Source organism: Melanotaenia boesemani, chromosome 6, assembly GCF_017639745.1.
Source record: "Melanotaenia boesemani isolate fMelBoe1 chromosome 6, fMelBoe1.pri, whole genome shotgun sequence".
NCBI classification, from domain to species: Eukaryota; Metazoa; Chordata; class Actinopteri; order Atheriniformes; family Melanotaeniidae; genus Melanotaenia; species Melanotaenia boesemani.
The window spans coordinates 23,589,853-23,617,295 of NC_055687.1; the positions used below are offsets into that span (position 1 = coordinate 23,589,853).

The window sequence follows — 27,443 nt, forward strand, 5'->3', positions numbered from 1 at the left end:
TAAACATGAAGCCTCTGTGTTTTTTCAATAATAAAAAAAAGGTCAAATAAGAAGCCATTTATTTGATGGGAGGCAATAACAATTTCTTTAAAATCATCAGTAAATTAGCTTTTTCTCTGCAGGCCTTTCGAGCGCAACCTAGCAGATCACTGGCTGCCTGTAGACGTTTACATCGGCGGCAAAGAACATGCTGTCATGCATTTGTACTATGCTCGCTTCCTCTGTCACTTCTGCAAGGATCAAGGACTCGTGGCTCACAGGTGGAGTGCACTGCAATTTATCTAGTTCTGGCATTCGTAAATATTTTATACATGTCAGTGAATCCTTTTTGCTTTTCAGGGAACCTTTTTGGAAACTCCTCGTCCAGGGTCTGATCAAGGGCCAGACCTTTAAACTGGCAGACAGCGGCCAGTACCTGAAGAGAGAAGAAATAGACTTCACAGGTACACACTACTTGAATCTACAGTGTGCTTGTTAATGTAATACTTTTGTAACTGATGGAAAAGGAGAGGGCTTCCCCTCATTTGCTCCTCTGAGCAAAACAGAGCCATATGATGGAAATGGATTCTTCTTTTAATCATAGGTGATGCTGCTATCTCTCTTCTTCTTGTCTTTACTGTGAATTTAAATCCCCGCCAGGCTTGCCTTTTATTGCTTCTCCCAAGTGAACAAGAGGTACACCAGTTACTTTTGGCAAAAGCCCAATTACATGAAATCTGTCGAGGAGACGGAAGGTCTCTTATGACTGGCATCATGCTAAAGGGAGCGTTTATCTTTTGTATGGTAGCTGAATAAACAGGAGTTCCTTACCAAACATTATAGACTTTAAAATACAGATTATTTTTTTTCTCTAAAAGAAAAGTTAGGAAACAAACCAAGTGACGCATTTGAAACTGTTACAGCAGAATTAAATGAACAAACACAATGTGATTACTGATAAGCTCTTACTATTTAAAAACAAAACCTGTGAGATTCCCAGAGAGAAATGTTTATTTTTCCAGCTTTGACTGCTGACACATCCCCTTCTTCTTCTAGATAAGGAGCCAGTGGCGTTGAGCGGTAGCCGTATTGAGGTGACATGGGAGAAGATGAGCAAGTCGAAACACAATGGTCTGGATCCGCAGGAGGTGGTGCAGCAGTACGGCGTGGACACAGTTCGCCTCTACATCCTTTACGCTGCACCGCCTGAACAAGACATCCTCTGGAATGTCAAGAGTGAGCCTAACTGCTGCTGCAAAAGACACAGACACACTGAGTTAATCACGAAGTAGAAATAAGAATAATGATGATGATGTTTGCTTTTCTTTAAGATTAAATGTTGTCTTTACAGCAAAAACTGTAACCTACTAACAAATAATTCTCTTCAAATGTATTACTCAGATCTTCAAAATGTATTTCTTTCTACGTATGTGTCACAGTATACTTTGCTTCTGTGCGTGTGTGTTTACCCACTATATAGCTGATGCTCTTCCTGGGGTTCTGCGATGGCAGTCTCGACTGTGGCAGCTGGTGACCAAGCTGAGAGGAGCGCGGGAACTCGGAGATGTCCCCAACCCCTCCCTGCTGAAAAAGAAAGAGCTGGGAGAGGCCAGAAAGATCTGGGGAAACAAGAACTATGCAATTCAAGAGGTAGCTGCTCTGCAGCATTTGACTGCAATCTTATGGTAAATTGGCTTAAAAAGTATCATGCTGATGTTATTAAAACCGATGTGTTGAAGAAATTCTTACCAGCAGGGGTCAGCTATGTACCTGTCTTCAAAACTCTAATTTTTAAAATAAAAAAGTTTGTTTTTATTTTAGTCTACTGTGAAAAGGATTTCTCTGCCAGTTCCAGTTATCTGCTGAATGTTTTTAAATATCTAGTATTACTTTATTTCCTTTAGTCATTTGACAGTATAAAGTCCAGTGTCCTAGCATCCGTGGCAACCTGAAACCCCCAGAGTAAAAAGCCAGCAGCAGAAGGGAATGAAAATTGATTTTAAATCCACTCTGTCTCCTTTCACACTTTATAAATAGCCTCCTTTGGCTGCCAGGTTGGACTCTCTTCCCCCCTCCCATCAGAGCCTGAGCTTTTAAATGACCTCAGGCTGTTTGCTATAAGGCCTCAAAGCCCAAGATGTCCTTTGATGTGTCCCACAGAAAAGCCACATTGATCAGCCTCCTCCTAAGGCCTTTCCCAAATGGGTTCTTCTTCCCAGCAGGCTAAGCATGGGAATGCTTGTTCTGTGCACTTTCAGCTGTTGCACATGATCATAAAAGGGAGGCCGCTTTAAGCTTGTTGTTGTTTTGTAATGACTCATCAATGGCAGACTCAAAAATGTTCCCTCACACAGCCCTTCCATGTAAGCATCCATATATCTAATAACCAAACTAAGAGCTTACTGTGTTGATATTTTCAGGTGACCGCTCACTTCACAGAGGACTTCCTTTTCAACGCAGCCATCTCTCGTCTAATGGGACTCACCAACACGCTAAGTGTGAGTGTGCCTTTATTATCTTAAAAGAAACCTGTCACAGTTACTGTTTAAACTCTCTAAGAATCACATTTTTACCGCTGTGTGTGTGTGTTTTTAGAGTGCAACAGTAAGGGTGTTGCAGCATAGTGTGGAGTTTGAGGAAGCTCTGGCTGCCTTGGTTATGATGACGGCCCCCATGGTTCCTCACTTGGCCTCTGAACTTTGGGCAGGTTGGTGACGATCAAATTGTCTGAAAATGATACATTTCCCTCTCACATAGACTCATTCATCTGATGTTAAACGTTTGACTCAAAATAAATGCAGCTGTCAGCTGTCATGTTGAACATCAGAGATGCAGGATTTACCTTCTTTAACTAAATTTAAGATTGACAAATGGTAATGAAATGTTAGTTTTTACTTAAATTAGGTATTTTTTCACGTTTTTAAAAGGAACTTGTGTCTGATAACTATGTTGTTGACACTCGAAGCACTGCTGAATGCCCAGGTGTAATAATAGTAGCTGATGAATAGGCAAGAAAAAGCATAAAATTAAATTTTTTTTTACTAATAGCAAGTGCACTACATTTTATCCAAAATACATCAATTATCCTTCCTAGAAGAAGGTAGTGCTGTTAGACCATTGCAGCAAATAAACAATAGAGAGGAAAATGTAGCGTCACTTTTCATGCCTTGTGTAGAGGCTTGCCCTCACTCTAGCCTGGAGGACATCCCTTGATTGTTGTTGATACACATACACAAGCTTTCAGCACACAGCTGAGAAAAGAGGGGCTCTAGCTAATAGCTCGAGTCAGGAAAACCTGACAGATGATGGCTAGGAGGAAGGAATGTTGTTATGTTTGTGCTCACGTACATGGTTTTTTAAACATGGCAGACAGATGAGGGACATGCGACCTCTGCTGCACTCAGCCACGCTGGACTTCTCACTCTCATTAGTTGGTTGTAAATTTACACACACAGTTCAGGATAGAGGAAGTTCACATCCTTCCCTTTTGCCTCCAGTAGGATGTACATTCGCTGGCGTAACTCTGTCAGGATAGGAGGCAGAAGGGCAACCGGGTTGTTGTTTGACCCTTCGTCTTGATCCTCAGCTATTTTCTAACTATTTGTTATTCTTATTCCCACACATTAGCTGTGCTGTTCTAATAGCTATATCTGACCATATTTATATTTAGACTGACAAAGTTTTCTCAGTAATGTTCATGTTTGTCCCCTTGTGGATCTGTCCCAGGTCTTTGCCAGGTGAAAAACCCCCAGAGCCCGATCCTTCAGCGAGGAGGAGATGTCCTACAGCAGTCCTGGCCGACTGTGGACTCCCAGTATCTGGAGGTCCCTGACTTTGTGGAGCTGTCTGTACTGGTAGGATGACATAAACACCTACTGGTGGTAGCTTGATCTTCTGGTCTGTGGATGAAAGTAGAAGAAAATGGAGTAAAAAGCTGTCTTAATATTTTAGAGTTAAAAATGGATTATTTTAACAGTCTGTAATTTTCAAGAGGGTCTATGATTAGTCAGTGTGTTCACATGTGTGCGTACCTGCATGTGTTTATGTGTCACCATGTTAAGTGATGCACTTTAAACCAAACAGACAAGTTGGTCAGTAATTACAAGTTTACAGAACTATCGTGGCATTCCTGATTCTCACTCGTGAGCTTTTTTTTTTTGCTTTTTCCTGCTCACTGAAAGCTTCTGGTTATGCAGCAGATGTCATCATGTGGAATTTCTAAGTGTAAATGTCTATGTGTTTGGGCTTTTACTCCAGTTCCAGGGATGTAAATCTGTTTACAATGTCACGGTATAGGGATGTGTTCTTAGCTGGACCAAAAAAAATAAACCCTGTCCTGTCATTTGATTTAAAGGTTGAATATGTTTTATAATTAGGATACAATTAGGTTTAAGTTGAGATTAGGTTTAGGCAGATATTACTTAGATGTAGAGGGAGTCTTCAAGAAATTAACATTACTCACTGTAATGTCCCCTAAAACTGTAGTTAAACATGCATGTTTTACTTTTCATGGGGTCACTGACAGAAGGAACATCTAGCTGTGATGGGTAGTCAAAAAAATCAGATCTGCCTTAAAATAAGGTCTTCAGGACACGGTGGCTTAATTGTTATTAGCACTTGGTTGGTTAATGAGAAAGTTGCTGAAAAAGTCCAAAAAGGGCTAAAGTGCCCAATCTCAATCTTTTACCCCAGTCCTTTATCTATCCTTAATTTAAACACAAAGCTAACCTGGACTGACATTTGCCAAAATGCCCTAATCTTCCCAAAATGACTGGTCCTCAGAAATGCAGTTTTAGAAATTCAAACACACAAAGAGAAAACATATCCGAGCTCCCAGCGCTCAGTGATGATGATGATGTTGATTTTCCTTCAGTCTGAGCTCTCTGTTGTGGGCATCCTTACGCCCTCTTTCTTCTAATCACGCACTTTGGGTTTGTACCAGAATGGAGGCCAAAGCAGAACTAAGTAGGCTCAGACACACACACGCACATACACTCACCCACACACCATTAATTACAACCACTTCCAGAGACATGATCACATTCAGCGTGTGCACGCATACACTTGCTTCTAAACATGCAAGACTGAGTGCCCTTCCCATACCTACCACTAACTATGTGTTTGAAAGAGTGTACTGTATATGTGGACTGAGAGGTGGAGTCTGTTATTTTGGGAGTCATGTGCCAGGAAAAAGTTTAGGTACAGCTTCAACATTTGTTAGGTGGAATCTAGCTTAAATGGAAAAGTTTCATCAGAACACATTAATAACATGGCTCCTGTTGTGTGTTATATTTCTTGCTTTCAGATAAACAACAAGCCTTGTGGCACAGTGACTGTCCCTCTACAGGTGTCCAAAGATTCCAGTCGGGTCCAGCAGCTGGTTTTGGAGAGTGCAATAGGACAGAAATTTCTGAGCGAGCGCAGCATCAAGCGAGCCTTCCTGTCCCCCAGGACTGCCCTCATCAACTTCCTTGTTGATGAGTGACATTTGGGTGGTCATGTTTGCTGGTGAACTCTCAAACAGACTCCGTACATAGACAGTTAAAATATTAATAAGTTGTGAATAAACAAAGGATGTCTGTGTTGTAAATATTTCTCAGGACATTTTAATTATATTTTCTTGTTTTTATTAAAAGATTTAAAAAGCTTAGAGTCTGTAGTCTCTGAAAATGTTGCCAAGTGAGATTCAGCACTTTCGGATCAGCTTTCAGCTAATCAGAACCTTTTGACCATCACACATGAAACCAAACACCACATTCCCATTCTCCTATACCACCACAACAGCAACTTCACGCCTCGCTGTGCTTTGTGTCTGAGCCAAGTCATGCAGTGATCTGCCTTATCAGTGTTTGTGTACACCTCTTATCCTGCATATAGCTGCAAATTTATTGTAGCTGTGCCGTACATGGACTGCATTTCTTTGGGGGTGGTGGTGTTCTTTCAGTGAATCCTTCTGTCATCAAAAGGTCAGATGGAGGTAACTGAAGAGGCTCATGTGGTTGGGGATTTTTTCGCCTCGCTATCACATCCTGATTGTTCATTGATGCTCTGTGCCTCATCTCCAGCAGCTCCTGTTCATCAGCCTTGTGTCTCGACACTGGACCAACATGACTCAGCCCTTAGAGCTGTCCTGGCAGAACCCACACATCAGAGGCACTGAAATGTATCTGCATGCCTACCCACAGACCTATCTTTAAAGCCTACCTGAATAAGTAGTCATTTGATATGTACAAGTACAATTTCAAGTGCCCACTAACCAGATTAATCAGACAATGACTTGTGAAAAATATTCCCCTCCATTGGTGTTTTTGGTTTGTGTTTTTTGTTTGGGTTCATGTGTGTTTGTATTTAAATTATAACCTATAATTTAAATACTTATTTTTTTATTAAATGATATGTTATTGAGTGATATCTATATATATATATATATATATATATATATATATATATATGTGTATATATATATATATATATATGTATATGTATGTATATATATATATATATATATATATATATGTGTATATATATATATATATATATATATATATGTATGTATATGTATATATGTATACATATATATATATATATATATATACACATATATATATATATATATATATATATATATGTATATGTATATATGTATATATGTATATGTATATATATATATATATATGTATATATGTATATGTATATATATATATGTATATGTATATGTATATATGTATATATGTATATGTATATATATATATATATGTATATATGTATATGTATATATATATATATATATATGTATATGTATATATGTATATGTATATGTATATATATATATATATATATATGTATATGTATGTATGTGTATATATATATATATATATATATATATATATATATATATATATATATATGTATATGTATGTATGTGTATATATATATATATATATATATATATATATATATATATATATATATATATGTATGTATGTGTATATATATATATATATATATATATATATATATATATATATATATACATTCTTTTTTTTTTTGTATTTATTGTTGTCTTTACAATAGCAACTATTAAGCATTTTCAAGGCAGTTGGCATGTCGTGCAAATCAAATGCTAAAAACATCCCCAAAATATCCGTGTTAATTCCAGGTTGTAAGGCAACAAAAACAAGAAAAATGCCAACGGGTATAAATACTTTTGCAGTATGACTAATGTGTTGCCTAACGTCAGTTGGTGAAAGAGCATGCTCACAAGGAAGTTGGTCTGTGAAATGTGCAATTCACGCATCAGTTTTGCAAAGTTAGCTTCTGTTCCAGAACATGATTTTATTTACTATAGATAATAAGAGGAACAGCACATGAGTGATAATTGTCTCATTTTCTAAGTGAAAAACTTGCAAATGGATAAACAATGTTCCTTACTAACACTTCAACCTCCAACCTTTTTCCATAATTCTGGGATTTATCGCTGCCCATCAGGTGACAGGAAAAGGTTCTCAGGAGAGAGAAAAACAGGAAAAGAAAGCAGGCATTAGAGAAGGGGAGCCTAAACTGTTGGCTATTCTCTGTCAAATGATTCAGATTTGAACTCAATCAGATGCCATCACAGCACAAAACAGAAAACGCCATCTTTTATTTCTCCCTCTCAGCACAACAGTGTGGACTCTACTAAAGTTCATTTTTAACCTCTGATCTGTGGCATTGCTGTGATATAGCTCCAGCTCTTTTCACACTTCCATTCTAGTCCTACACTCAAGCAGCAACTTAGAAATATGTGAGCTTGAATCGCTCTGAATAATGGGCCGAAGTTGCTTTGTCATTACAAGAAGCCACAGTGCAGCTGTTTTTAGAAGGGTCAGAGATGCCAGGAAATACTTCCCACACTAAAACTTAAACTGAATGACTAGATAAGGGTATAACTGCACTATGTTTTTGTTGAAATGAGGTTTGAGCTGTACTGATACAGTTCCTCTTACAATTTTAATTTTGCCACTGTCAGCCTCTGCCATCAGTTGACACTTCTTGTCAGCTCTGCAGTTGCCATGACAACTGTGAATGGGCTAGTATTGCACTGTGACTCACTTTTTCTTGAGAACACAGTCATAGCCTCTCTTATTACCCAAGGATGCGCAGCACGAGTTGACTTTGATGAGTTAGTGAAAATCACTCCCCTCCACTTGAGAAACTGTTGGGTGGTAGGTAGAGGAGGTAAAAAAGGTTTTACACCCATTTAGGCCCTGGACTGGGCTATTCATACAGGGGGGCTCAGCAAGACTGCAAATTGTTATCCTGGGGGTTAACCCCAAAGCTGATAATTTATTCCTCAATGGATTTTCATTATATTGGCTCAGTGTGAGAGCTTAGTACTTTAAGCTTTTTGAAGTTTTGATGATCTAATAAAAATGGCCAGCTAAATTGATGTTTAAATAAACCTCACTAAAAGGCCTGAAAAACACACAATAGGGTTGAAGATTGTACATACATGTGTTTAAGTTTGAATGACAAAGTAGAGACAGGGCTCTTAAAAATAGTGACTATAATAAATGCCAGTATTGGTACTTTATTATGTGAGAGTAAAATTTAATTTATATCACCCCTTTTTTGTCACATGCAAAATAAATACCACCCTTTCTTTGTCACAGTAACACATGTGTTAGATGTGTGCTGATTTTATGAGGAAGCCCATACATCACAAATTATGTAGCTCCTGCTTTGTTCATGAAAAAAATTCACATGTTTCATAAACTTGTTTGATAAATCATGTGAAGAACATTAACTGGCATGTGAGCAATATATCTGAATCATTTGCTTCTTAATGTCCCAGATGTTTCTAACAAATGTGCACCAGTAAAATCAGATAAGCACATTGCCTGAAAAGTCTCTATTATTGTCACTGTATCCTAAAAACATACAGACCATTGAAGTTTACAAGCTGTAAGCACAGAATTTTAATTACATGACTGGCAGCAGCCTAGAGGCCCCATTAACATCCTGGCCCTATATTTTACTTTTTGCATATTAGCTGGGGCAGTTTGCAAATAATGCAGACAAGTTCTATGTTAGAAAAGCAAAGAAAAAAGACTACACTGTTATTGTTTTTTTTTTTAAATCCACTCAGAGTCAGAAGTTACAGTTTTTTGGATTTATTCCACTGGCTTGTTTTTTTTATGAGATGTGGGACAAACAGAAATAGTTGTGTCAGAGTGTTCAAGTGCCAGCTTTGGCCTAGCTACGTGTATAGCTAACCACTCACACATCCCATTTTCCCCCTATTCTCTTTATCTTCCTCTTAAACCCAAACAGTAATGCAGGTATTTAGGTAAATAGTATGTAGGCTTATATGAGTACTAATTTATTATATAGCACCAAATGTATTACATTGGATACATGAGTTTCTAAGACTTCTGCAACAATCATAAAATATTTTTTAATATCATTTTGGGGAAAAAAAAGTCATACATGTCCCAGTGACTTTACTCTCATTCTGCAGTTAAAATTTATTTATAATAGGGTTAATATTTAAATATTTCAAGTAGGACTTTTACCAACATAATCTTTATGGTTCTGTATAGACTGTATTGGTACATTAGAACAGTGAAGGATCATTACCACTAAAAAGTTGTGATAAATTGCAATGTAGTAAAACATTGCTTTACAAGTTTGGGTCTGGGGCCTAAAAATGTTATTCAAGTGGACCTAAGTTAAAGTGTAAGCTGCCCTATAATTAGAACAGGCTTATAATTAAATGTAATTCTATGCTCAGGAAGTATTTAAGCAAAAGTTACTGGAGGTGGAGCTACTGCGGTTTAATGAGTTACATGGCGCAAAAGGGAAATTGCTGAATGTCTTTTTTTTCCTCAACTGAGTCAACCAGTGGATATTTTTAAAGATGACAGGATGCTAACGCCTGTGAAAGAGAGAGAGAGGGAGAGAGAGAGAGAGAGAGCGATGGATGGAGATCTGCCCACATGTTCCGGTACTTTTAAACAAAAGGTTTATAGGCTTCAACTATACATGAGGTGTGATAAATGAGAGAGGTGATACTTTCAGCTGCTAATCTGAGCTCTGCGCCTTTAAAAACAGTCTGTTCCCTGTTTTCAGTCCCAACTGTCGACCGGTGGCCACGTATGGCTCCGCGCCCCGACGTTTCTCCCACGGTTTGTTCAACAGCTGCTGAACTTCTGTCGGTCAACGGTCGCCACATTAACGGCGTGTTATTTGTAATTCTATGAAGAACTTTAAAAAAAAAAAGTCTCGTTAGAGTTGTTTCGGACAAAGTTTTGGATGAAGGTTTCCCGCTGGGACAGTCAAGCAGCAGCAGGAGCAAGAGGAGGAGGAGGAGGCAGGTTGTGGTGGGATCGTCCAGGGTATCTGATCTGAGATCGGCTCACATTTATAATCAGACAGACGGCGGCTTCTTTGGGCTGAACTGAGCTGAGCTGAGTTGGACGAACGGACAGTTTCACCGGGAAAGTTTTTTCTTCTTCTTCTTCACCGAGGAGGATTAAGGGGACGGAAAGGTTGGAAATAATAGAAAAGTTTAAGCTGTATGTGGACCTTTGTCCTCTGAAGAGTTCGAACTGCTTCTTCACTCTGGAAGAGTTACTCTTTTACAGGCATTTGTGATTAAGCTAAGCTTTAGCGTCTACATATAACTATATATATTTTTAACTTTGCTTAATCTAAGCATAAGTAAGTCATCTTTTCAAAATGGATAAATACGAGGATCTTGGACTAGAAGCGAGTAAGTTTATCGAGGACTTAAATATGTATGAAGCATCCAGAGATGGCTTATTTCGAATGAGGAGGGATGCAGGAAATAATCCTGATTTTGAAGAGACTAGAAGAGTTTTTGCCTCTAAAATGACAAAAATACATATGCAGAAACAACAAGAAGAGATGGCAAAAAACAGCCAGGCTGTTAAAATGAATGGGGGTCATAACAGCACTCATTACACCAAAGACAGACCGCCCATTAACAGCTACAGACAGCCGGGTGAGGCGTCAGCGAAGCCCCCGATGCTGTCTGGCCCTGTGCCGAGCACCGCGCCTGGGAATCAGTACGCTGAGTTTGATGGCCCGAAACACCACGCGGGTATCCAGTCTGAACTCCCAGCGAGCAGGGCATTTGGCTACGGAAGTAATTACGATAATAAGGAACGCTTAGAGCCACGTTCATACCAACACAGCAGCCCTTCTCCTCCTAGTCCTGGAAACTCTGCTCCAAATGCATCTTCACATGCTCGGCACCCAGTCAGCCCGCCAGCAGCTTGGGCCCCATCCAGAGAAAACCAGCTTTCCCCATCTTTGTCAGAGTCAGGGAACAGTGCATCTCAGCAACAACCACAGAGCCTGCAAGCAGCTTCCATCTTCAACAGTCTTCCATCACAACAGAATCAAGCTTTCAATCTAAGCACATCCAACTCCTCCGGGACAGCCAGAGGTAGAACAGGAGAGCCCTCTGGCTTAGGAAAACCAGACTTGATCCCTGCCTTACCCTTGAGTGCTTTCACAGGAGGAGCTGACTTCCATGTGCAACAGCCCTCCACCCAGCCTGCAGCCCAATATGTGCCACCTTCAGCTTCAAATCCCTCTGTCAGCCATAATGGCGCTGTGGCAGCTTCTTCTGTCCTACCTACATCATCTGAAACACCTCAACCCAAAGCCAAGGAGACATCTGTTGCCCTGAACCCTGTTAGTGCCTCCAAAAGCACCAGCCAGATTCCAGGTCGGAGCCAAATACTTCCAAGTGGACAGGTCACGAGTGCTGAAGCTGAAGGCCCATGCTCCGCCAGGCCTGTCCACTTACCCTCTCAGTCTCTGCTCATGCAGCCCTCTGAATTGGCACCTTCAACAGCTGAAATAAAGTTAGAGGCCCTCACTAAGCGACTGGAAAAAGAGATGGATGCTCACCCAAATGCTGACTACTTTGGTAAGACTTCAGATTAACAGTCTCAACAAAGGGGTTTCTGTCAGTTAGGCTGATGCTCCAAAAGCCAGCTGAACTACCAACTCACAGTTCAGAACATAAACCCACTTGTTTTTGATTTCATATTAACACATGTACACACTATCACCCTTTGTCATTTTGTCTGGGTTTACTTCACACACAGACAAACATTTTGTCTGTTTTCTGTGGTTTCAACTTGAGTGCTGGCCAGCTGCTATAGGTCTGATAGCAGTTGTGGTGTTGACTGATAATATAGTTGAACTTATGAGGCAGAAGATTTTTGTGTTTGTTGTCCTCTGTGGGATGCAGACAGAGTAACCTTTTAAAAATGTGTTTGGCCATTTTTCTTTTTTAAGTGATATATTATCTGCCCACAAACCCTGTGGCAGTAAAAAAAAGCCAACAGATGCTAGAAAGAAAAACATTGTCTCCTAAAGATATAATTTATTTGACGCGGCATTAATAACTCACTAGTGAGAGCTTGCTCACTTCAGTCATATCTGTGTGACATTAAGTTTGACTGTTATTGTCCCTTCCTATTTAAACTTTAAGTAGGAGCAGCTTTTAGTGTTTCCGCTGTCATTGCCACAGACCTGTGCTTGTACATATCTCTTTTTTTAACTGAGTGCATTCCATACATACTTGTACATGTGTTGAGTAGTAGCACATGTGGAAAAATCATAATAAATAACAACACCTGTGCTGGTAGAGCTGACGTTTGAAGTTTTGTGGAGAGCAAGCATCAGTGTCTGTACCTGCAGATGTGGGCAGAGTTGGGAAAGAATGTCCATCATCAGCAGAATATTTCTTTCTGTTCCTCAAACCAGTGCTTGTAGCACTTTGGTTTCTCTGTGTGGACTGTATGGGACTTTTGCAGTTGTAGGTTCTGGGAAAATCATACTTGTATCTGAGATCAATTAACAGTGTAGTTGTAGAAAGAGAAAATAGGAAAGATGTTTGACATATTTCAGGGAAAGTTTAGGCTCATGTGTTTCCCATGTCTTCGAAGCCAAGGCAGTTTATGAAATGGGATTTCCTGCTTCAAGAAGGAAAGATAATGGGACGGAATGAGTGTGGGATGGATGATGTCTTTGAAGCCACAAAGCTCCCCATTACAAAAACACACACCACGCACCCTCACCTATTCGCAGGAGGAATTTCCTGCTGGAATGTTACAATTGCAATTCACAGCCTTCCTCAGTTCCCTCTGTGTGCTTGTATTGGTGTGTAAGAGAAGATGTTCTGGCATACATCACTGTCACGACAAGGCTCATAAATAGCCTCGCAACATGAATATTATGGATGTGTAGGAGGGCACAGCCAGTTCAGATTTTGGTTTCAAAGTAACACAGTATATGCATGTATATGAACATTATTTTTTTCCCCACACTCATTCCTACATAGCCCACACATGCTGTAGTTCCTAATAGTCATTTCCACCAGACCGTGTCTCATTCTGAGTCATGCTTTCCACAGGGAAAAAAAAAAAACCCTTTTGGAAGTTGTTTCTTATACATAATTGTCATCATAAAAGACATTAAGAATTTGACATGTGGATATTATCTGTGTTAATGATTTTTAGTTATAGTACAATGTCCCTTTGCTGTCTCAATAAGAGTGCATGCAGTGTGCTTTTAAAATCCTCTACAAATGAACACGGACATTTACCTGATCCATCAGGGTGTGTCTTTATGCAGGGTTGGGCCTTTGTTCCCATTGCTACATAATGTGGACGTGCAGTTGTAGGTTCTGGGGGGAAAAAAAAGAAATAGTTCATTGTTAAATGGTTGCACTAGGGAAACACAGAGGAATGTGTGCAGGAATTTGAAAAATGAATCTTTAACTTTTAACAGTGGTTAGTGGACAGGGGGTCTCAGACAAGTTTAGGGGTGCCTGTGGTGCAGATGAATAGATGAGTAGACCATTGTAAAGACTGGGGGACAAGTTTGTGGATGAGTTTTTGTCCTTGGCCACATAAGCCTAAAAGGATGTGAGATTTATGGACAAGTTCATCCAAGGGCGAAGTGGTTGGAGATCCCGAGTTCCCCCTGTCCCATTCCTCCAGCTTTCACATAGACACACATTCACTGGAGTGTTCAGTGTTAAGATGGAGAATTAATTTATGCCATCTGGCTGTCGAGGGGAAAGCATCATTTTAACTCTTCCCAGAGATTCCTGGCTTTGGCTTCTGCGCTGGCAGGCTCTTGGAAGCTGATTCTCATGTGTGTATACGATATCCCATTGTGCACATGTGTGTGTCAATGTCTGTGAATATAAAGCCTGTGGAAGTTGACAGATTTTAACAGGCTTCTCACCCCTGGGTGAGAAGTCTGTCTGTGTGCATGCATGTAAGTTAGAAAATATTTCCACATAAAAAAAAAAGCTACAATACGGTTTATTTTTAGAATAAACAGTGGACATTTACTTTTACGGCTATGTTAAAAAATGAAAATAAGTTAAATTTGTAATCCTTCATTGCTCAGTCCTTTGCCAGTACTATATGAATACTTGGGTCTAATTGGCAAAGTAAAAATAATACCAGCTCTGTAAATGCACAAGCAGAAAGCTGTAATTGGCTTGTCAGTATGCAACACCTCCCAGTCTGAGTCAGTAGCACCTTAAATCCATTTTCCCATCAAGATTAAAAAAGAAAAAAAAGTACTTAGCAATCAAGGAAGTAAATGTAATTGGTTGAATGTAAAGACATTTAACAAATAAACAGTTGCAAAAGGATTTGGAAACAGTGCTAGTAGCTAACAGTCTCATCAGTTATATAATTTACCTGTAGTTCAGCATCTGAGGTAATGTACTTATAATTTACTCTTTAAATTGAAAGACTGCTTCAGTAATTATTAGACAGAAGTGTTTTTTGTCTGTGGAATTTTGGCCTCTGAGCTGCCATCCACTGTTAGTTTTGACAGCTGGAGGAGGTGAGGGTGGGATAGGGAGGGAGAGGTTTTGCTGTATGTTTTGCTCCCCCCCCCCCCCCCCCCCCCCCCCCCCCCACTTGAAGCCATCAGTCCCCTAAATAATTCCTGCCCTGTTTCAGTGTATGGGCTTAAGCCAAAGGCCAAAAAAAGGAATATTTGCAGTAGCCCAAACAGTGAAGAAGTTACTGTAGAAAATACTGTATCTCATCTAAACTGTGTTTTTAAAGAATATTTTTCCTTTTGACTCACACAAGATTTAATGTGACTTCAAGGGCCATCACTTGTTAATTACAGCAATTTGAAGCTATAACTATTTTCATGTGTTTTTGTGTAACCAAAATAGCTTACATAAGAGCAAATTTTTTTAGCTTTCTAATAATATCCTAATATTATCTCTAAATCTTCTTTCTAGCCATTGGGATCCTGATGATGTGTTAGCTATGGTGGCATGAGGGGAGACTTAGTTGCACTATTTATATCGCAGCTATATATTGTGTTACCAAAAGCCTGAGAGAGGAGAATCAGTTAAAGAAGGTTATTTAGTGTAACAATGTGTTTTTGGAGGAGCAGCTGTGTGGTGTGTGTTGGATACAGTGGAAACAGAAGTTTCTTTGTCAGCGTGCTAGGAGAAACAGGGTTGGGCAGCTCTCTTCTGCTGAGCTCCAGTCCATAGTCTCCGGGGAGTTTTTCTATAAAAACACACACACACACACAAATAACCTTGTGCCCATGCACACACATTCTCACATTTAAAGAGAAAGTTGGAGCTCAGTTTCAACCTCCATCAGTGTTGTCAGTTTTGTGTTTGATACTTAATGATTGAATAGCCATATCATACTTTATCTAGGTGAGTTAGCTTCTAGCTAACTACCTTTATAGCATTTTTGATGGTCAGTTGCTTTGTCAGTTGTGTCATATGCCATATAAAGGTTGCTGATGAGCAGAAATGCTCAGCATGGAAGTGGCTGATGGATATTTTTATGTTGGCTCTCTGGAAAATATTGCATCTTAAGCAGCTCTAGAAAAAATAGCAACATATCGATCACACAGAAGCCTTGTGTTGCTCAGGAGCTGTCCAAAGTCAAAGGAGAGATTATGTAATTGACCTGGCATGCTCTCATGTGATCTGCTGACGTGAAAGGTCTGAATTTGTATTCTTCGTCCAACACGTAGCATAGAGACAGCTGTTGCTACCATGGGTTTGTTTTTTTTTTAACGTGGCTTATTTTCTCTACACTTTTGATCAAATCAAGTTTGGCTTGGATGAATGAGTGGATTATCACTGAGTAGACGCCAGTGTCTTGATAGCAAGCCACTCAAACTGTGTGTGTTGTGAGAGTTGGCACACTTTGATTGTTATCAACCTCTTTTATTAGCATAACTCCGGGTCTCAGAGCCAAGTCAAATAAGCAGACAGGGATAAATTTCCCTTTTCAGTAATGCAGCTTACTAAACTAGCTTCCTGAGGTATGAAGTTATTTTTTTCTTCGTTTGTATAAATAATAATGGAGCCTATAGTAAGGGGTGTGAGATGAAGCTGATTTTGTTTATAAAGTATAATCATTTCTTGCACAATGGTTTGCTGTGATTACTTATTTGGGTGTCTTTATCTGACTGTATTGTGCTCCAGGAGCCTGTGTGAAGTGCAATAAAGCTGTTTATGGAGCCAACCAGGCTTGCCAGGCTATGGGGAGCCTGTACCATGACACCTGCTTCACCTGTAGTGCCTGCAGTAAGTATATACACTTTCACACACTGTGCCTTCTCTATAAGAGTTCCATTTGGCCACATTTTGCCACATCCAAAGCTTATTTTATCCCCTTAATAACAGGCTGCTGAAGACCCTGTGTTGGTGAATGAAAGTGGTTTTCCTTTGCAGAAACACCTAATTATTAAGAGATTACTGTCCTATATTACCAGTGTTTGGTTTCTGGGTGGGCCAGTTCCTTCTCCAGCCGACACAGACACACAACCTGATGTTTTTTACCTGCCGACTTGATCCATTTGTCATTTGAATAAGTTTTAGATAAATAGATGCTAAATTCAAGACTGCAATTTCCACAAAGTATACACACTTTTCAAGCCAGTGATTTTCAAGGAAGCAAGAATTGTTGAAGTTATTACTTACGTGGTTTAAATTGGGTCATTTTATAAAACTTCCCTGACTAATGAGACAGTTGAAGCCCTTGGTTGCATCGTTTGATGCATCGCTGACCTGCAGCTTCATACCCAGACAACAATGAGATTCCCTGGTTCTTCACTGCTACCAATTAAAAATCTCTGCCCCAATTATCAGATGGTGTGTATGTGGAGTATTTGTGTCACTGTGGCGGTGACCCCCTGCTAAAGCTCATTACTCTGCAGCACCTTTGACCTTGCCGGTTACGCTCTCAAATGTGTGATAAACATCTCTGTTTTCTTTTACCCTCTGTCCCATGTATGTTCCAGAAAGAGGAGATAAAAGAGAGGAGACATTGAGGCTCAGATTGAGGCTCATGTCTGATGTGGAGGGGGGGGGAGTTTACACACCACATACCTCTCATAGCTTGCGCCATGTGAGGGCATTAGGGTTGTGTTCACTGTGAGTGGCCCCAGGGAAAAGCATCTCATCTTGGAAGGAATGCAGTCATTGCATGGCCTCTCAGTAGACTGAGCTCCAGGAGGACAGTAGGTGCTGTTATACCAGCTGAGTGTAAATAAATGGGAATACAGTGTGGACAGGGAGACCATTCAGTGGCAACACACATCCCACCACACACAGCCAGCATCCAGGAACATATGTATTATTCATGCACTTATTCAGTAACCAGCATAATGCTGTCAAATGTTCTCTGGTTTTATTTGAAGCATCCCCTCTTGTTTTTCTCAAAAGTTTTTTTTTACAGCATTTCAAGACAATTGCTGCACTTCATTTACATAATAAGGCTTTATAGACACAAACTGCCTAACATCCCTTTGTCACCCAGTACCATTAAGGTGACAGAGGAACAGTAGCACATTCCTGGTAGCTAAGAGAGCTCAGGCTGTGTGGGGTCCTGCATTTCCTTGCGGGAGGCCAGTTAAAGGTATAACCCTACTCCAGGTAGAGATCAGGACTTGCCAAGTGTGTATACCAGTCCTATTTTTTTAAATGCATCCAGTAATCTTTAAAAATACACCCACACATATACATAAACCCTAATTGAAAAGCATTTATATTTTTACATGCCATTTTTTTTCATACAACCAGAGTAGGAAACTACATAAGAGTTTATGAAGTCTCATTATGAACATGGCTGTCCTGATTATTAAATTTTACATTTATTTCTTATACACATAATTGCAATTAAGGCTTCAATTATGTCTTTCATGTTAATTTTTAGGCTGCTGTTATACTTTAAATCAGGTAGTAATTTAATAATTAATGTAGATCTTATAGAAAATATACTAATTTCTGTTTGCCTTTAAGACTTTCTAAACAGAAATTACAAATGCCATGTATGCAAGAGAGGAAGGTGTGCAACAAGGTTATGTAAACTGGCTGTCAGTCAATCAGCTCTATTGAGTGATGAAAAACAATGTGGAAATATGACATTTTCCTCAGTTTCACTCAGCTGTTCTCAAGCTGATGAATGATTATGATGGTTATTCAAACATGAGCACATTTATTTCTTATAATTGTTATGACATAATTTCTCAACTGTAACAGACCCAATTCAAAACCATCTTTAAATATGATGTTATAATAAAAGTTCTCTTTTGAAGATATGTCTCAATTAGGTAATGTACCATGGTAACAAAAGCAGGCCAAGGTTGAACTTTGGTTAGGAAGTCATGATGGGGTCACTGTGAATTGCTTATTTTTTGAATGGGATTACACAAGGGAATTTATAGAATGTTTTAATTAGAAAATGGCTTTGTGTTTTGTTCTGTCCCTCAGGTGTTTTACATTTTTATGAAAGTGCCAACAGTCGTAGTTCTTTCTGGTGCTTTTCAAGCCATCAGTCCTGACTCCTGACTTTAATTAAGCTCTTATCTTTCTGCAAAGCTCAGAGCTTTCCTTCTCTGAGTCACGGAGAAAAGGACAAGAATGTGAAGAAGAGGAATGGCCCATAACTCACTTTCATCCTTCCCGCCCTCCTTTGGGGACACAGTCCCAGGAATGTCAGTCAATAATTAGCCAAGGCCAGGTCTACACCTTGGAAATGATGAGAATGATTTGTCTCCTCTTTAGATAGTGTTGTGTGACCCTTGGTCAGACCTTGGTTTAATGCATGATTTTTTATAATTTCATTAAAGTAAGATAATGTAATTGTGTATAACTAGTTTAGACAATTTAATCTATTTATTTTGTGTCACTGATAAAAAACGAGGATTCACATGGTTTCCTTCTTTTTTTTTTATCTTCTTCGCATTAATCCAGACATTGCTGAAAAACAGTTGCGTTCTTTACACAGTAAAGAAAATAATGAACATCAATTAACGATGAAATGATCACGTTGATAGCAAGGATTTTAGATGAGAAAGAAGGATCACATTCTTTAGTGGAGCTCTGTTTTTTATTAAAAATCCAAAGAAAAAAAAGAAAATTTGATTGTACTGAATCTGGAGGTTTGGAAGTACTAGATAGTGAACAGAGCAAGAAAGACAGCTGCTCTAACTAAAGTTTACCACTGCTCCTCTACTCTTCTGTCTCCTCCCCACTCAGAAAATTTGAGGAATGTTCCCTCTTCCTGTGGGACCTGGGCAAGAATAACTATGCGAAGTAAGCTTAAGGTTTAGAGAGTGTGTTTGTGTGTGCGTGTGTGTGTGTGTGTCTTGCTATAAGAAGCCAGACCATACACAGACAGGAAGCATACCAACCATGTGGAAAGACACTGGAAAGGAACAAAGAAGAAGAACAGGAGGTCACTGTAAGCCTTGGCCTGTGGTTAACCAGGAAATCAAATGGAGCAGGGTGCCTAATCTGTTGCACCTGTCTGGTAATTGGATGTAATCAGTATTTTCCACACACGTGTTTGATCCAGATGTGCTCCTTGTCTCCTTGTGCCCTTCCCGGTTTCCCAGTAACATTATAAAAAGATACCAGCACACCATAGATCCTGAATCTGATTTATTTCCTTGGGGTTCAGCAGGACATGATGAATATTGCAGAGGGGTCCATTACCTTTTGAATCACTGTAATTAATCACACTGGTCCTCATATATTAAAGCTGTAACTATTTTTTTTATATTAAACTCGTGGATCATGCAGGATTTTCCACTGTGACGTTTTAACACTGACTTACCTTTTTCTATCTTATTTAAGTTTATTTATTTTTATCTCATAATAAAAAAATGCCTTTTTCTCCCTGACAGTTGAATTTTTTTAAAGTCTCAGGAAAAGCAAAATGACTCAAATAGACTTTTGTTTCTGCAGGTCGAAGGCTAAGAGGGAAGGCTTTCTACTATGTTGGAGGGAAGGTTTTCTGTGAGGAGGACTTCCTGGTGAGTGATCAATATATAAAAAATGTTCAGCATCCCTCAATTCAGGTGTGTGGTTTTATAACTTTTATCGGGACTTAAGACAGTCTACAGGTACTAGAAAGTATTTCAGATAAAATTATAGGGTATTTCTTGCACCAACCCACAGTGTAAGCAGCCCATACTCTGTCAGCTTTGAACTATGACCCTGTGCCCCAGTTTTAGCATCTAATGCAGCCCCTTTAATGTCAGTTTCCTCATGTGGGTGGGACCAGAAGAAGGTCAGTAACTGGAGAAGCTGCTTTGCTTTGCTTTATAGGTTGGAGTGCAGTCGGGCCATGTCTACTTGGGAGTTTGACCACATGCACTTTACAAAAATGTAATTCTTGAAGCAAACATAGTGTTAGTATGTATTTTAAATACAATGAAACTCTCAGAAAATATTGGTAATGTATTTAAGAGCCAGGGCTCATTTTATGTTTTCATATTAAATGTTTTTTTCCAGCTTGTTGACACATTTTCAGTAGCTCTCTGTGTGTTTACCCCGGGAGCCCTCGCAGTACAAAATCTCATCTAATTGCCCCTCTACCAAATGCTTCCGTCTGTGCAATAAGAATCAAAGTCACTTTGAATTAAACTGGCTTTGGCTTTGCTTCCTCAGTGTACTAACTGTTAACTATTATCGGCTTATACATTAACAGCAAATAGTACTGAATCAGATATTTGTGTATTTAGTGGTCTTAAACCCTGATCTTCAAACCACATTATCTAGAATTGTAATTTCTTAATGTTATTACTGTCACACCTAAAAGCAACCTGTTTTTCTTAAAGAAAGAAAACGTTTTTAGGAGAGTTTTTAAGAAATGTTTATGAGCAGTTTTGGTGAAATTTCACATGCTGAACCACACAGACTGCTCTGGGTTGTTCAAGAAATATATCAGCCATCCAGACCATAATTCCAATGAGACTGTTGCTTTGTTTTTCTGTTTTAGTACTCTGGTTTCCAGCAGTCTGCTGACAAGTGCAATGCATGTGGACATCTGATCATGGACATGGTAAGTGTCTTGCTTACTAGTCTTGTGAGTCCAAGCTGGACAGAAAGTTACAAGTGCTTTACCCTAAAAAAGCTTTTTGTGTGCACATCTGGATAACGTTGGCTCTGCATCCATGCACAAACATGCTTGTAGGATAAAAAAAAAAAGCAAAACAGTATCTTTAAGTCAGGAAATTAAGGATTCCTCTTGACATGAATCCACATGTGTTTTCCATCCTGCAGACATTGTGAGTGAGGTGTCTTAAATTTTGTAGACCTACTTGTCCTCATTGTGCAGTTCTTGTTATGTAAACTTATTTGTCATCTGGACTGCAATGACAGCTATAACCCAAAGGGATCAAAAACCAGTCATGTGGCAATACTAAAGGAATTTCTTCTGTTGGGACCAACTGAAGGAATAAGTAATGGCAGTAAAAAATGAGTGTTAATGTCTTCATACTTTTGACTAATTTCTCTCTGTAGATTTTACAAGCTCTCGGGAAGTCTTATCACCCTGGCTGCTTCCGCTGTGTGATCTGTAATGAGAGCCTTGATGGAGTACCCTTCACTGTAGACACTGAAAATAAGATCTACTGTGTCAAAGACTATCACCGGTGAGTATGATGTCTTTCTACAGGTGTTTGAAACAGTCTAAATAACTTTAGCATGACACTGGGAAAAGTGCCTTGGGCTTCTTGTGTCACACTACACAGCTAACTTTCAGTTTGCACTGCGACTGCTGGATCAGATTGAGACGGCCTGCACAGGCTGCCTGAGGTTCTCCCTGCCACGTGTGGCAGACACATGAGAAGTATAGTCTAGCATGAATGGAGGAGGGGGAGGGAGAAAAGATCACTGTTGAGTTAGAGGTGTGAAGAGCGGCATGCAGCCGTGGCTGCTCCTGTCCAACTTTGACAGCAACACATTCTGCAAGAACAAATACAAGTCTTCATCTGTCAATAAATATAAATGTTTTAAATTTGTGTGTGAGGGGAAAATTGGTCTTGTGCTTGTTAACCACTCAAAAAAAACAAACAAACAAACAAAAAAAAAAAACTGCAATAACAGGTGTTGCCGACAGCAATACCTGCAGAACCTCACCAGCATCTCTGGAGTTGAATCCGCTGGGACAACATGTACAGTACCACTGAGCACATGGTCATTCACTGTGTGGCAGCCCCCACATGTTCTCTTCACTGATTAAATCACACAAACCTTATTGTGTATACAGTGTGTGTTTTGACTTGTAGCCCTGACCATGCACACTATGAGACCCTTTCTTTCCTCAGACATCCAGGTGCCAGCCACATGTTCAGAAATCATAAATTGAATTTATCTTTTATTTTTCCCTCTTCGTGGTTTTGTTACATCATGTGAGTGGAGCCAACACATGCCAACAAACCTGGCACTTCTTAGCTGAGTCCGAATCTGTGTATGTTAGAGGAGAGACAGAGTGGAAGCTCAGGTTGTTAGAAGGTTTAGAACATATCGATAATAGTTTTTGTTTCTGGATAAAATTCATTTGAATTAAAAAAAAAAACCTCACTTCAATTGGCATGGTTAACTTTTTATAAGCTGAAGTTCAAGCAAAGTTTTCTCTTTCTATCATAATCCTCTCAGGGTCCTGGCCCCTAAATGTGCAGCCTGTAATCAGCCCATCCTGCCCTCAGAGGTAAGACAGCATCTGTCTGTGTTGCTACCTTTTTATTCCATTTTAATAATGAGATATTATAGTACGTCTTAGATCTCAATCTATTTAAACATTTTTGATAGCTTTGTATTCAGAAAATATATACACTTTTCATGTAGAGGATTTTGTTTTCAACATTATGAGGAATCATTTGCATTCTGAAGAGATGTAAAGATATTATCATGATTTATGGTTAGTGCATACATGTTCTACACAGCACGGTAAGTAGGCTGCTTAGGTCATTTAGAGTGTTTATGAAGTCCTCGCCTTCATGTCAAACGTACTCCTGTGCAGTAAACTTGATTTTTTTTTAACCTCTCAGCAAACAGATGACTGGCATCATTTAAAAAAATATACAACTAATCAGTTCTGAGTAAGGTTTCAGAATTTCTGGAACGATGCATGCAAAATGCAAATAATGTGATAGTAAATCTTTGTAAGATATGTTGGAGAATGATTAGCCCTCTTGCAAACATACTGAGAACTTACAGATTATCAGTGCTGATGTAGCCAGTGTTACTTTTTAAAGGTCAGTTTCTGTCAAGCTTCCTGAATGACTACCTTTTTATTACATACAGTATGTTGCCCACATTTATCAGTCAGATCTTGAGTCACTAAAAGCTAAACGGACTTAGGTATGATCTAAACTTGATCAAAATTAAAGATAGCCATTCAGATAGCTAACAACTCAAAACTATGTGATGCCTAATATATTTAAGTGGTTGATAGTAGAGAAAAATATTATTTCACATGGACATGACATATAAGATGATTTGAAAACAGTAGTAGACTAACTTTTTAGAAGTAGAATCAGAAAAAAAACTACACTGATAATGCAGCATCATTAAGAGTCTACATTCAGATGATTGTAAAGCACTTGAGCTCCCTGCTTGCAATGCAGAGGAGTATTGTTGGAGACAGACAATCCAGCTATTGGCTTACATCAAAGTCCTCTCGCTTTTATCGATCTTTTGAAGCCTTTCTCAGACTGAGGAGTTGAATAGAATAAGACAGCCAAGTGTTTTCTGGTGAGATTGGCTTCAGTTGAATTTGTCTACCTGATTTTCCTTCCAGGGGTCTGATGAAACCATTCGGGTTGTATCCATGGAGAAAGACTATCATGTGGAATGTTATCACTGTGAGGTGGGTGGAAATGCATCAGCTCTCTCTTATAAATCTGAAAATGAAGATTTGCATTTGAAAATGTGGCTCTGAGCCATGGACCCTCTGAGTAGCTCATTAAGAGAAATGATAATGAGTAGATCCCTGATCTTAATTGCAGTCTTGGTAATTATGCGGTGCTGAGTAAATCAGGTATGCAACTGCTCTTCTTCTTCCTTTTTTTTTTTCCTTGGCCAAAGTCTGATCGACAGCTGCTGTTCTTTCATTCATCAGAATAAAATCAGTGAACTGTGAGAAGCAGCTTGTTATTTTTCTAACAGTAGAGAGGTGTGACCGACTCATTAATTTCTCCAGTTGGTCCAAGAGGAGTGTCATCACTTCAAATCCTACTTGTCTTGTCAAGACATTTTTTCTTAAAAACCGCAGGCCAAGGGCATAGAGGGAACCTGGAGTTGACCAGAGCACTTACTGTTGTCCAGATCTCCCGTTGAGCTCATGCAATGGATGTTCTCATCTTTGTTCCTGCTTTGTGTTGTTCAGGACTGTAAGATGGAGCTGAATGATGAGGAGGGTCACCGCTGCTACCCTCTGAATGGCCATCTTCTCTGCCACTCCTGTCACTTGAAGCACATCCAGCCCGGCTGCCCCCCTTCACTCCCTGCCTCCTCTTTCTAATGGTCAAATGGATGGAGGGAGACACCTGCTGGATCTGAGGAGAAACTACCAAACTTGGGCAGCAGGAATGGATGTGTTCAATTCTTGTTGTAGAGGATTGATTGATTTAATGCATCACATTCTACTATAGTTTGATGTGTTCTAAAAAGAATGTTAATGAAGTCTCACTTAGGCAGAATGTACCATGGGTTTGACCCAATAATGAAGTATTGTGATACACCAAAGCCCTGTTTTGAATACACTGACATCTTGCAAACTTTGCAGAAGTGATGCCATGTGTTTTTTTCTTCATTTAAATATCAGTTAAATTTGACTTTGTGAATAATTTTCTACTCATTTAACATTCTCTGTGCCTTTAACTTCAGATTTGCACTTAAAAAGCTCATTTCAAGTTTAAAGTTGATTCATGAATCATCCTTTCTAAGGTTCTTATGAGTAAATTGTGTGAAGTGAACTCTGGACTGTGACACAAATCACTGGTACCTAAAGTTTCAGTCAGAGAAGGAATAATCTGCTGGTTCGTTAAGCTGTTAGAAAATAACATTTCAGTCTTTTTTTGTCACATATTCAATCTTAAGTGCAGAAATGTGTTCATTTGAATCTGACTACTCATGGCTGTGTTGCTGAATGTAAAAGAAAATTTGAAAGATCTGCATTCAGTCGGCACGACAAGTTTCAGTGTGGAAACATTACACAATAAATTAGACCAAATAATCCTTGAACTCCACCACCTCAAAAGTGCTCATAGTTTCCTATTTTTTTTCTCTTTAAAAGCCTAATTAAATGTAAGTAAGGAAGCTTTGGTTGGTCTTTTTGTGGTGATATAAAGTCTTTGCTTGTTACATGCAGCCTGTTGTAAGCACTTAGAAATAGATCAATTACTTTTCTATGCAGCAATAATATTAGGCCTGTAGATCAACAGATTTTAGTTACATTTCCAGACATTTTATATTTAAAAGGTATGTATTTCAAGGCCTATAATGTTTTTTAACCTCGAAGCAAACCATGGACTAATGATATAAAGGAAATGTATTTAATACTTTATATTCAGGCTTATGGTCAAATACCGTACAAATACTAATTTGTTTTGCAGAGTGAACTTTTTTTTCTTTATTTTGTTATTCATGTTTTGTGTTTACTAACTTAATACTTAAGTTGCTTGTTTTAAATCCTTTTGTCATCAACACTTGGCTAAGATGAAGAGCAAAAATATACTTTGTGAGTTTTGCTGTAAATAAAATATTTAATAAAACTCAATGATCCAGTTCTTGCTCATTGTGTTGTGGAATCCATCATTTTATCTCTCAGTTTGCATCGGCACAGATTTGAAGCATTATTGGTTTAAGTCCAGAAGAGTTGTTTCTAAAACGCATTTTGATTTTTTTTTGTTGGTAACTGTACCCTGAATATCTGTTCATGCTTGATTACTAGTCTTTAAGCATTTCCTTTTGTCCTGAGCCACAATAACTCTTATTTTTTGCTTTTGAAGCTTGACATGCCAGAGATTGATGTTAAGGAAGATGTATTTATACATAGTTCCACAGCTACATGTTCTGCAAGGCAATTATGTCTCAACTAAAATAATATTTATCAGGTGTTTGCATTTGAAGATGAGTGGCATTGACAGTGTGTGAATAATGTACACTCTGTCTGAAAAAGTGTTAGTAAATCTTTGTCTGCAAGACTCCGGTTTTTTAACAAATGAATTGTTTCCCTGTGCTTGGTTAAAGATTGATCCGTTGGCTTGCTTGAATCCTGGATAGGGTCAGTCAATTGACGGTATAATTTGTTTTATTAACACTTGTATTCATATAATTTACTTTCACTACATCTTTCCTATTTCAGCACAAAATATGTATCCCCATCTGTCATAATGTTACATTAATATGTAAACTGTAGAGATAGCTGTGTAAAATATGATCCACTCGGCCAGTTTTCAATATCAGAATTAAAGGTTTTAGTAGAACAATACTTTGATTAATCTGAAAAGGGAAAATTAATTAAATTTATTCACTTATCTCTTCTGATTTCTTGTATGAAAGCTTCCTCTGCCTGGTTAGCATTGAGATTGATAAACATTTTACATTTCAATGAAATCCCACTTAGGTTGAAATGTTAGGACAAAAGATTGAGATGAGGAGAATTACACACACACACCCCCCCCAACGACACACACGCACACACACACACACAAATATGTTGTCTTCTGATGAGCTGGAGTTCAGTCTACTTATATATCGAGTACCAATGAGATGAAAGCTGACTTAAGGAAAAAAGCTACTTTTTTCAAGCCTGTCAACATCATAAATGAGGGAGTTGGACTTGTGGAAAAAGTGTAGGTAATTAGGTGTATGTCTAAGCAAAAGATTAGGTTTGAGAACCAACACAGAAAGTTGAGTCTGCTCATCCCCTTCTTATACACACCATCTGTGAAAACATGTCTTTTTAAGTATGCTGCAGGGTGCTGCGGATATTCAGTCTGTTGTCATCTATAGGAGCAGCATCAGTACCAGAGATGCTGCAGTAAGGAAAAGGATTCAACTGAAAACACTGCTCTTCATCATGGACAATCCACCCCTGTCTTTCCATGACACAAAACAGAGACAGTAGAGC

At 38.9% G+C, this 27,443-nt stretch overlaps 2 protein-coding genes across 2 annotated transcripts in view; both read left to right on the top strand.

Moving 5' to 3' along the window:
* Window positions 1-5,627, top strand: part of lars2 (leucyl-tRNA synthetase 2, mitochondrial) — a 30,979-nt gene extending 25,352 nt beyond the window's left edge. Inside the window, exons 14-21 of the mRNA XM_041988639.1 lie at window positions 123-260; window positions 340-443; window positions 1,036-1,215; window positions 1,460-1,629; window positions 2,400-2,477; window positions 2,575-2,686; window positions 3,706-3,833; window positions 5,285-5,627. Coding sequence (XP_041844573.1) covers window positions 123-260; window positions 340-443; window positions 1,036-1,215; window positions 1,460-1,629; window positions 2,400-2,477; window positions 2,575-2,686; window positions 3,706-3,833; window positions 5,285-5,464 — 1,090 coding nt within the window. The 3' untranslated portion in view covers window positions 5,465-5,627. The remainder of the gene's footprint in view (window positions 1-122; window positions 261-339; window positions 444-1,035; window positions 1,216-1,459; window positions 1,630-2,399; window positions 2,478-2,574; window positions 2,687-3,705; window positions 3,834-5,284) is intronic.
* Window positions 5,628-9,928: 4,301 nt separating this feature from the next.
* Window positions 9,929-26,097, top strand: limd1a (LIM domains containing 1a). The gene is made up of 8 exons (XM_041988510.1): window positions 9,929-11,920; window positions 16,499-16,600; window positions 20,267-20,334; window positions 21,303-21,365; window positions 21,827-21,957; window positions 22,964-23,015; window positions 24,108-24,176; window positions 24,696-26,097. Exons 1-8 carry the CDS (start codon window positions 10,699-10,701, stop codon window positions 24,828-24,830), a joined length of 1,842 nt encoding a protein of 613 aa, XP_041844444.1. The 5' UTR covers window positions 9,929-10,698; the 3' UTR covers window positions 24,831-26,097.
* Window positions 26,098-27,443: the final 1,346 nt, after the last annotated feature.

Coding starts and splice junctions, on each gene's coding strand:
- limd1a (XM_041988510.1), top strand. CDS start 10,699: ATGGATAAATACGAGGATCTTGGACTAGAAGCGAGTAAGTTTATCGAG. Junction 11,921..16,498: donor CCCAAATGCTGACTACTTTG/GTAAGACTTCAG, acceptor ATTGTGCTCCAG/GAGCCTGTGTGAAGTGCAAT. Junction 21,958..22,963: donor TGTGTCAAAGACTATCACCG/GTGAGTATGATG, acceptor TAATCCTCTCAG/GGTCCTGGCCCCTAAATGTG.